Raw genomic sequence first — 11,624 nt, 5'->3', positions numbered from 1 at the left:
TGTTTACCTTTTGATTTCATGCAAATTTAACCATGTCCGTGTTTACTTTTTCGAGTTGTGCAATATTATGCATTATTTTTTATTAAGAATTATATTTTGTTCTTCAACACTGTATTAAAAATGATTATAGTAGTCCATTAGTATAAAGGAATTTATTTAATTGCTTATGTGTGTTTACAAACGACCCTGCCGATGAGGACCCAATACCCAGAACGATGCGAGCAAAATGCGTGTATCCATAGTCGTCCACCTTGACTTGAAAGTATGCATACATGTTCATGCAAGCGCACGTCTCTATATTATGACGCGGTATATCAGTGTGGGACATTAAAGAAAGCAATGGCGTAACAAAAATGATAATATTTAAAAATTATATCATCATAATATTTTGCATATTTTCCATTACATTGATATTTGTTATAATTGTTTCTTTGTTTATCGTTCATTGTATTCAAATAGACGTAATATCACAGACAATGTATGAAATGTGTTTTTTAAAGGATAAATGTGAAACAAGCATTCAATTGACTAAAAATTCACAAGCAATCGGTATTAACGATAAAAATAGATTGATCGATATAGTCAGAGGTTAACCCAAGTCATCGAGAACTTACATTTGTGAAAAGAATGTAGCGCAACTTAAACGACCTCCGGAAGGATCCACCGCAATGCGGTGTTTAGTCGACACAATAGTTACGCCACTGCAAAAGAGACAACCGCATGTGTACGTAAATACGTACATACGTATGTGTATTTACGGTCGTGGCGTATCGCGTATCGAGTCGCCGCCGTCGCCGCCATTCGAGCGGTTAGCGCCTGCGTACATCTTGTTTACAACTGCGGAGCTTACCATACACATGACCTTTACAAGATGGACATGAGCGCCTATTTAGCTGTCTAGGCGTGCGACGGAAAAAAGTTGAAGATACGTGCGTGTCATTGAATCGTGAAGATTGACGTGTATGAGAGGAACCGCGGAATCGAGTGATGTTTAATTCGGTTATCAAAGAAAACAGTCAAAGCACGCGTTCGTGATCCCAAGTGACGCGGTATTTGTCGCTTGCACGCGGGCGGAAAGGGGAGAGAGGGATGGTGGGTACGAAAGGAGACCCGAATTTTTCACCTCAAGCAGATGTGATTGTCGTGAACGGATTTTACGTATGCCTGATCGAGAGTTCGCATTCAGGATACGTCGTGCATGATGATACAGTGTTGTTAACCACATCGTGAATTCCATTCGTGTGTTTCCGCAAAGTGCTCGATATATGTATAAAGGGTGTGGGAAGAGGAGTGCGTTCTCTCGCATCGACCTGGAATGCTGCCGTGTTTTGATGTGCCTACTATTGCGCATGAAAAAATTCACCTGCCCTTGACAATAGCCTATTTATCCGAACCAGACCGCCTTTAAACCGCGCTTACCAGTGATAACAGGGGTTCAACCACCCACCTACGTGTGCATCGCCTGTCCCACTCTCTTTTTCTCTACCTCTCTACGTATTTCCTCTAAACGTACGAGCAAACAAGCAAGCGACCACAAGCGCGCGCGCGCGCGCTCGCTTGCTGCTGCTGCGTGTACACGTGAAAACACCCGCGTGTGTCTGTCTTTCATTGTCAGTATCATCGTGTATACAACCCTTTCTTTATATGTGCCCATGCCTGTCTGTGTATACGCGCCAACCATTCTGGTCAACGTTATAAATTGTATTATTCAACGCGATAAACAGGTGTACCTGCGGTTCTATCCCGGATCAATGATACTTCCACTTTTCCGAGTAATTTCCAAATCAAAATATTTGCAAATGCGAAATATGTAAATGCTTGCGTATACAGGCCGCTTCAGATTCCACGCAATCTGTCGTCCTGGGATACCACGCGAACCGCGAACCGTGGCGGGCGAAATTAGACGAAGCCGCGTGACAGGTGGAACCCAACGAGAACCGTGATCGCAGAAATCTCGTCAAGAGGTACATAGTTTCTATGTTTACCGAGAAATTCACTTTACGAAGAGTTGTTGATTTTTCGTCGTGGATTGGACTGTTTCTTAATTCCGTGACTTTAGTAAACGTGGTTACTCGATAATAAATGCTCGCATGAATCGCATCGAAGAGGCCGACCCGTGCGACGCCCTTAGTACACATTGAGTGCACATGCACTATGGTGGCGTGTTATTGCTTATTTACCCCCGACACGTGCTTTCACCATTGGCTTGCTTCGAGTACAACGATATCGACGACAACCTCTCCACGTTAAAAGCAGAACGGCTACACGTTGTTTAAGAAAAAACAGCAAAACGAGCGTGCGGTTTTACAGAAACGTTCTTTGAATTTTCTTATGCCGATAGAAGCAGCGATATATGATTGTACCGATTGAAATATCTGTATGGTGTTATTTCTCCAGTGCAAAAGTTGGAAGTGTGTCTTTCGAGTCGAGCTGCTGCTCTGACAACGTGGGTGGGAACACGCATTCTACCACAATGAACTATTGACATAGTATGTTTGGGTATAGTAAAATATGCGTAACGAATTGATCATCTATACCATTTAAATGGTACAATATTACGCGTCGATAGAGAAGACGCAAAATTTTTGGCGACAACGGGCTTTTCGATCGTCACTGCGCGATGTCTTCGAGCAGAGGTTTAGTCTCCCCTTCAGGAGGTCCCGTTGTTCTCTCCGGTCACGTGAAGAAGCTAAAGACGCAGAAGAAAAAATTCTTTGTACTGCGTGGCGAGGCACCAGGATATCCCGCGTGTCTCGAATATTACGATAGCAAAAAGAAATTTGAAAATAGGCAACCGCCAAAGCGCAGCATCTTGTTGAACAGCTGTTTCAATATTAATAGACGCATGGACACCAAACACAAACATGTTATCGCATTGTATACGAAAGACGAATGCTTTTGCTTGATTCTGGAGAGTGAGAAAGAATTGGATGAATGGCTGAAAGCGATGCTTTTACTTCAGAGCGGAGATGTAGCTGATGGAGAGCAACCTCGGCCTATATTTGGTAATGCGCTATCATGATTTGAATTAGAATTAGGCCGCATATTAAGGACGAAACGCGAGATTCACGCGTTGAAAAACAATTTCAAACAAACATTCGTTATTTACGAGTACCAATTTCGTTGAAGTGTCATATTTTGAACTATAAGTCTAGTTGTTTACTTGTTTTTTCAAACGTGTCATTGTCACTTTAATAAGTAGGAGAAGAACGTTTTTTCAATATTTTGTTATTTCTTCCGAATATATTTTTATTAATTGCTTACAAAATTGCTGATTATACTTTGTGAGAAATATAAAACTGTATTGTCCTGTATAAAATAAAAAGATATATGCTGTAATAATTTATAAACAATTGTTATAAAATGTGGAAATCTTGTTATATGTTATATTATGCAGTGTTATAATCAGGTTAAATACAATATCACACATTGTTGATTCTACAATGTTATATATTATTAATTATTAATTATGATGAGGCATAAATGTAATATTTTATTTCAGAACATGTATGGCAAGTTACAATGCAGAAAAAAGGACTAGGTGAACGAAAGAATATTCATGGCCCCTATAGGCTATGTTTAACTGACCGAACATTAAGCCTAGTGAAAATCGGGGCAAAGGATAATTCAGACACTATAGAATTTCCTGTAAGCATGCTACTTTAATGGATGACATAGTCTAAGATTTAGTGTATTTAAGAAGAAAGACTAATGCGAAACCTTTGCTCCACAGTTAATTTGTATCAGACGATGTGGATATATGGAACGTATCTTCTACATGGAAGTAGGTCGTTCAGCTGTTACTGGTGGCGGTGAATTATGGATGGAAGCTGAAGACAATAATATAGCAAATAATATGCATGCTGCTATTATGAATTCTATGAGCAATTCTAGTAGCAAGAAAGATGATGTGGGGCCACGTGAAAGAATTCGCAGTTCCTCTGCCACCGAAGCCAGCAAGCCAATTGGTGTGCTGCAACGACATGCTGGACAAAGATTTCATAATTCGCCATTAGGTGAGTCTGAATTTTAATAAATCATATTTATACTTTAAGAGAATATCAGTTATGGTTTTTAGCACTCACCTCCAGAGTGTATTTTCAATTATGTAAATACTTTAACAATATATTTATAATATTTTGATGTTTCGATTTTTTTTCATAAATACTGAACATTTTACGCAGAAGCTCCTTTGCACAGAAATCATCCTACAAATTCCTTTTGCTTCTATGTGTAAATTGTCCAAGACATTGATTTTCTTTTTTATATCAGACCATAACTATAACTGCACTACATTACATGTCTCGAAATATCGGCTGAATCACGAAATATACAATTGAAAACTCAGCTTAGAATAACACAAATGGGTTGCGGGTATTACAGAGGAACACAGGACGCACGAGGAGCAGGTGGATCAACTTCAAGAACAGGAGCAGTCTAATCAGACTCAGAGTACCTCTTCTTGCAATACGATCACGGGTCTGTTTTCTGTCATTGCAGTTGTATGCTTCTTTTTTTTATAAGATGTGGGCATCAAAGGGTGACAAACACGATTATGATTCAATATACTCAAATTTGTTGTTAAAGTATTCTTATCATATACATACGTATAGCCTATTAAAAGACTTCTATTTTTACACGAATGAATTTTCTGTTTAAAAAGAAGTTCATGTTTATTTAAATGAAATTCAAGAAAAACCTCTAACTTCTTTCTATGATTTTTGTTTTACTATTTTCTATAGATTTTCAATTAAAAATATTTTGGTCAAATTTTTATAGGATAACCGAATAATTACACGATAATCGTGATAAATTGTTAATCAAAAAATTTGTCGGCGAAACAAACAGGGTTTTATTGATTACCGTGTGCGAATGGTAGTTTCTAGTATTGCACAATATGTTTCAATACCATACATATGACGTTGGCGAACATACATATTAACGAAGCCAAGTAGAACAAAAACAAATGTGTATTGCATTCTTTGAAGTAGAAATTTATTCAATTTCTAAAGATTGATCAACGATACTTTTTGCTACATAGGAACCTTTTTACGTTTACGATGTTCTGATACCTATAAACTGTTATTTTCTTCAATAAAAATCTTTCGATCGAATCTCAATCATTATCACGTCGATTAGATTTTGCAAAAAGTATATGGAAAAAGAAAAGTAATTGTACGACAGTGAGAGCTGTATGGTTTGCAGTCGTTGCTGGTACCGGGGCTGGGACTGCTGGGATTGCCTCGACTAATAACAACTGTGCCACTACCACTAGACGTCGTCATTCGGTAGCGAGTCATCCCCATTCCGTCAATAATTCCCAATCCGTTCATGTTACAACAAGTACAACTACAACAACCATCACCACCACTATTACCATCACTACGACCGCTACCGTGACCACCACAACCACAACCGCGACAATATCCCATCAGAGAACCTTGTCGCTGCCCTTAGCTGCCATTATCAATCAAATGCAATCATCTAAAAGATCAGTTTTACGCTGTATGTATTTTTGTTTCGTTGTACGATAAATCAGCAAGAGATGTTCTTTATTTCTTTTTCAGTGTCTCTGCCTTGCTATTTCCCATTTTATTTTCTATCCCCTCTTCTTTCTATACTTTTTCCTTTCTATGGGAATCCAAATACGCAAGCAGATGTGTTCGAAATTGAAACTACTTCCTGTTGCGTCATATATAACTTACTTCTCCATGAGACCATCGCGTTGCCGTGGAAATGCAAGCTTCTACTCGCATGCGATTAGTTGCACGATACTTCATAATGAAGTAACGCTTCCCTTTTCGTTTCTTTCAGCGTGTCAACACAATCGATGGAATATTTCCTACAGCATTCAGTCTCAATGATGTGTTTTCTTGGTGTTTTTATTACCGTCATACCGGTCCTCCTCACATGTGAAATTATTCTCTTGTCTATTTCTTATATTTTCCGTAACATCTTTCCTATTCGAAGTATACATATATATTTCGTCTCACTATCCCAATCATTTGGATACATCTTTTTGATCACTGTTTATTGCTTGATCTAAAATATATGTTCTAATAAATAACAACCTGTATACCTGAATATGCATAAATATTATACAGATCTATGGAATCATTTGACTATGCAAATGAACTAACCGCTGCTATGCTGGGAGGATGGATGCTTTTCGAATTTTGTTCCCTAAACTGAATATTTTGCAACAACATGTCTGACTAATATGTTTCTAGGTGCAAACGGGCGTGACAGGTGTGACAGTTTACCATCGAGGGCTCGTACCACCAGCGAGAGCCATCCAGCATCAATGTTAAGTCATCCTAGGAGTACTCTGAGACCGCATTCTATGTACGGAAAAGGCGCGTCCTACTCACCACCGATCACTTCGATGCCTATCAGTCCTGCTTCCGGTGCATGTTCCACAGACTCCGCGGGATCATCTCTTTCAATGGACGATGGTGGCGAAAATGTGTTGGAAGAGGGTACCGTTTCGAGATACGGTCATTCTTTAACGCCTGACGAACCTGTTATTCTGGAGGAGAATGGCGACGATTATGCTCCGTGGTCCACGTCGCATTCGCATCATAAATATTCGCCAAATTTCAAGTCGCATTCTCCTTCTCAGGTGGGTCGTTGGTAGAGTTGATAGAATAGGTAAAATACAATAGTTATATAAATTTACGAACTTTAATCATCTTATTTAAGTAAAGGCATTATGTATATTTGTTCGAATACGTTTCCTATATTCACACGTAGCTTATGCAAACCTACAAATATGAGTCACTTTTAAGCGATGAATGATTAACTATTCTTAGCGCCTAAATTTATGTTTTTGGTCATTCTTGGCACAGATTAACAAAGTTCTGTTACTTTATACGTTCTGTTGAAAATTTTTGATTATAAATAATCTTGTTTTAACAAAATCTAAACGTCCGAAACAAAACTGAAAAAAGAATAAGTTTTGTAAATGACGATGAAAAGTACGATTCTCTGATCTTATCACTTATTGTTGTTGTGTTCTCTAGTTGTTTTTAATATAATTTGAAATAATGAATTAAATAATTCATAATTTTGCTTACTTACACGAGATTCTACTATTAAGTAAACAAATGATAACGTGTCTAAGAATTGAAGTTCAAATTGCATCATTACTATGACATATATATTGCATCATCTGACGATGATAGCTAAATGACGAAATAATAACGCGCGGAATTTTACTTTGTTTACAGCAAAGTTCCTATATAGAAATGTGCAGCCCTTTTGGATCAAGTCCTGGGCGCAGCGGTGGTTACATGCCAATGAGTTCAGGAACAGGATATTCGCATTCACGAGGGTCTTCCCTTGTAGAAGAATCAAACACTCTACCAGAAGGTTACGTACCTATGGCACCCGTTGGAAACAACGGATACGTCGACATGGATCCTTCACATAATCACAATGGCCATTTTGCCGATGATCTGTCGCATGGTGGCAGTAGTTGTTCCGTTACATCTGGTACACCCAGTACAGATTTGCGTTTCTCCGAGTATCATTTAGACAAAGTAACGAGTTTTCTTCCACCCGGAGAGGATTTGCAAGCTAGACCAGCAAGAGCCTATTCCATTGGGTCTCGGCCAGAACCTGTAAACAGGCATCGCAAAAATAGGTATGAAACTTCGTATTTGATTCTATTAATCTTACGTAGTATTAGATATTGGAAAGAAATTGTTTATACGAAGATAGGCAAAATGTATCGATGGAAGACACGATTGTCTGGTTTTTGTTTTGGATAGATTGGACATTACTCAACAAGAAGCTAGCCGAGTACGAGCGTTCTCTGTAGGCAGCAGATCTAAAAGACCTGAAATTGGCAGGTTAGCGAATGTAGTCACTGCAGCGTTACCAGTTGGTTGTGAAAGCTCGAGTTCCAATAAATCAAACTCAGCGCCATTGTTATCGAGTTCTTGGGGACACAATTCCGGTTGCTCTATAACTTCTGAACGAATGGAGGACCTAATGGAATTGGACTTCACGAAACCCAATATTTCTGCAACCTTCAATTCACCACCTTCATCTTATTCGCAGTCGCAATCTCAGTCGCATTCGTATTCTACTGCCACCGACACCAGTTCCTACGTTGATATGTCTCCTGGACAACCGCCGTCGTCGACCACTGCCCCGTACGTCGATATGAGCCGCATAAATAAGGTATTCCTGGACTGAAATTAATTAATTTATATATTTTAATATTGCATGTATTAACATGATATTTTTAAGGTTGATTGTCCTGTGAAATTAATTTGTTTTTCGCCGAATATTTAACATTATCACGTTTATATTAATTTTTGTTTGTTCAATTTCCTATTTTTTCAAATTTTTTCAGATTAATCGTAATAACAATAACAATACAATCACTGCCAATCAGAATCATAGTCACATTCATGTATCGTCCTCTGCTTCCATACATAAACCTGTAATTACTACTTTGAAACCGGTGGAAGAAGCAGAAGGACCATACATGAGAATGGATGGTGTAATGGAGGATTGGTCACAATCCGATACAAGTCCTAAGCAAATTGCATCGCCTATGCAAGAAGAGTGTGTGCAATCGAACGGACCGCCAGGTAAAAGATTGAACAATTTTCAAATGTATATATGTATTAATTAATTAACCATTTCATCATAGCTTCTTAAACATATAAAAGTGATTTTTATCTTTTATATTTAATGATTTTCAATAACACCGTGTGTGACTTAATATTTTTTTAAAACATATGTCTTCAATAAATAAACTTAATTATTTTATCGTCTAACGTGTAGATATAATTTATGTTTTAGGAGCCACGAGAACAGCACCGGTCGATCTTCCACGGCGCCCACCTGCCGACTATGTTGATATGAGTTTTAAATCAAGAACAAGTTTAGAACAAGATTATATGAATATGAATATGAGCAGTCGAAACAATCGTAAACCAATAGCGACGCGAGCCGGTAGTCGAAAGGAGAAGTCTCGTTCGCAACCAATCGCGATTCAAGCGGGAAATAAACCTATAAAAACACCTAGTTTCTTACCTCTAAACGGAAGTCCGGAATCAGAAAGTTTAGCAAGTACACCGGCGTCGCCGCCACGGGCAACTCCAACAGGTTCCTCCGCGACTATTTTCCCTTTTTCCTTGAACAGCCCGCAATCACCCGAGAAATCGTTCACTCACCAAAAGGATACTGATAAATCTTCAGAGCTGAATATAACTTCTAAACGCAGTAACGATCGTACAATGGCAGAAACTACAAATAGTAGAGTTAGCACGATCAATTCTATCTCTGTAACGGAGGCGAATAAAACCTTGGCGAAAATAATTAACGATAGACCGTCTAGTCCTACAGGGAAAGATAGTCAAGTTAGTCGCGTGATATCAAACAACTCATTGACCTCGCAAGATAATACGTTGAACGCTATAACAAAGAAGTTTTCCGATTTGAACGTATCGAAACCACGTTTAATCACTGCGTCTCCAAACACCAGTCCGACGTTACCTGGTTTTAAGCCAACCGTTGAAAAGCGGGCCTCGTCTCCCAAATTGCTAGACGAGACGCCCACACCTACACCTACCGCCATGCCGAGCCCCTTAGAAAAGGAGAATTTCGTGCAAATTGATGCGGAAATTTTGCACTACGCTAGTCTAGATCTTCCTGAGGTTGCTAACGTGGCACCTATTTCGTCAGCATCCCAAGAAGGCTTCAATTACGCTGAAATCGATTTCGCTAAACTTAAATAAAACTAGGCTGTCATTATTTTAAATGTACGAGTGGTGGCATTGATGTAACACGCGTGTGTGGGTCAGGTGTTGTAAAATGCTGTATTGACTTTCTTTTCTGACGAGTATAAACAGGACAATCGATCGTTCTAACATTGGTCGAGCTAAACTAATAAAAAATTAATTGGTTCAGAGTGCTGGATGTAAAGTAATATAGATAGAGAAATTTTATTATTTAGTTCCAAACTTTAAGTTGAAATCGCTTTATTTTTCGTACGCTTCTGACTTTCAAAAAAAAGCGAAAGATTACTGGTTATACTTTATTTTCTTATTTCGCATTATAACGATTATGTTATGTTAAAATATTGTTGTAAATTGATATCACCTTTCGAGTTGGAGAACACGAGGTTCTAATTGTTTCCTCTGTTTCTCTTTCTCTTTTTTATACTTACCATTTTTTTCGACGAAGTGCATGGATATTAAGTATGAAATTGAAACTACCTTGTTTCAGTTGCTCTGCAAGCAAACGTTGTAAGTAGTATTATCTTACGTCGTAAAAATATATACATGTATAAAACAAGTAATCAATTCAGAAAAAAAGAAAATGAATACTATTTATCGGTGGTTTTAAATCTATTTCTAGATATTATGGCGACTAACTTAATGTTATTACTAATCACGTTGATTTTTGTGAATTTGATTGGATTCTTCCAACAATGTGCAATGATACACTACCAAAAACATAATTACTACGTGCGAGCTAACAAATATGGCATTGTTCCCTCATCACGAGGAAATCATTTATCGTTCGCCAATGTTGGATCGATGCTAAATTACTGGTAACTTGTACTTCAGACAAGTGTACGTCGTTTACAATGAACATATACTATACGTATTATCACGCTTTTTCATATGAATTATGAATTACTGAAATATTGTTTCACACAATATTTTCACATTCTTGTACATTTAAATGTGGTGAATGTGCGGGCGCGCGCGCGCGCACGTATATATTACACGTTCATTCAGACATACACACATACACATACGCATTTACAGAGTATTCTGTAAAGGACGATACAAGACGGTATCCACTGGAAAGAGAGATGATTGGTTGTGTAAAAATAAATTAAAAATCAGTCTTAACGAGACGTTGTTGCTGAAAAATAGAAAAGGCAAAATGTTTCTTAATACTACCGATATTTTATGAGTTCGATTTTAATGACATATTTCTCCTCGCATACAATTTAAGGATAGTTCAGATATAAATTATATCATATCGTGTATATATGCATACATATGCATTGTCAAAATAATGTTATAAATATATACATATGTGGAAATATGTATTATATTATATATATAACATGATATACATCAATATATAGAAATATGTTCATATATATGATATATTATACATATATTAATGAATAATACGTATATTAATGATGATTAAAGCAGTGTATATCGCTGTTCTTCATTACGCGATACTTATACGTGTGTATATGTATATATATATATAAAATAATTCCTTCGAATGCTCCTCTGAAGGTTCTCGAGATAAAACAAATGACATGTTGATTGTATTATTGTATAATAACGTTGTTGTAACATGTACATTGTTCGATTTAAGATTATTATTTGACTGACATTAGTTGAAAAATAAGTTTTTATTTAGAAAGAAAAAACGAATCATACGCGAGATCTTTTTTTGTTGCAGATTAACACAATGTCCGTCCAAATGAAATAGATCGCGTTTTAACAGCGTTTTAGTTTCCTGGTAAAAGAAGTTTTGTTTGATTTAATAATTAACATGTAAATATAAACTCTTTTGCAAATTATAAATTTGAGAATTTTATTGTTTTATAATCATAGATTTTTCTTTTCTTT

General features: G+C 37.3%; 1 protein-coding gene across 5 annotated transcripts; it reads left to right on the top strand.

Moving 5' to 3' along the window:
* Positions 1-833: 833 nt before the first annotated feature.
* On the top strand, positions 834-11,603 carry chico (insulin receptor substrate 1 chico). 5 transcript variants are annotated; one of them, XM_069124718.1, is made up of 11 exons: positions 834-1,092; positions 1,725-3,005; positions 3,503-3,648; positions 3,734-4,016; positions 4,384-4,479; positions 5,206-5,505; positions 6,231-6,622; positions 7,230-7,645; positions 7,773-8,187; positions 8,363-8,603; positions 8,818-11,603. In XM_069124718.1, exons 2-11 carry the CDS (start codon positions 2,621-2,623, stop codon positions 9,753-9,755), a joined length of 3,612 nt encoding a protein of 1,203 aa, XP_068980819.1. In that variant the 5' UTR covers positions 834-1,092; positions 1,725-2,620; the 3' UTR covers positions 9,756-11,603. The 5 variants fall into 5 exon arrangements, with proteins under 5 accessions (XP_068980819.1, XP_068980822.1, XP_068980820.1 ...); XM_069124721.1 differs by lacking the exon at positions 1,725-3,005; XM_069124722.1 differs by lacking the exons at positions 834-1,092; positions 1,725-3,005 and adding an exon at positions 3,260-3,409.
* The last annotated feature ends 21 nt before the right edge of the window (positions 11,604-11,624 follow it).

Source organism: Bombus flavifrons, chromosome 12 (genome assembly GCF_040668555.2).
Source record: "Bombus flavifrons isolate JBK064 chromosome 12, iyBomFlav1_principal, whole genome shotgun sequence".
NCBI lineage: Eukaryota > Metazoa > Arthropoda > Insecta > Hymenoptera > Apidae > Bombus > Bombus flavifrons.
Note: the sequence above shows the minus strand (reverse complement) of the source record. Positions and strands in the feature narration are given on the sequence as shown.

Excerpts from the sequence above, each read along its gene's own strand:
- chico (XM_069124718.1), top strand. The coding sequence starts at position 2,621 with ATGTCTTCGAGCAGAGGTTTAGTCTCCCCTTCAGGAGGTCCCGTTGTT. Across the intron at positions 5,506-6,230 it reads TAAAAGATCAGTTTTACGCT|GTGCAAACGGGCGTGACAGG; the intron begins GTATGTATTTTT and ends ATATGTTTCTAG. Across the intron at positions 6,623-7,229 it reads AGTCGCATTCTCCTTCTCAG|CAAAGTTCCTATATAGAAAT; the intron begins GTGGGTCGTTGG and ends CTTTGTTTACAG.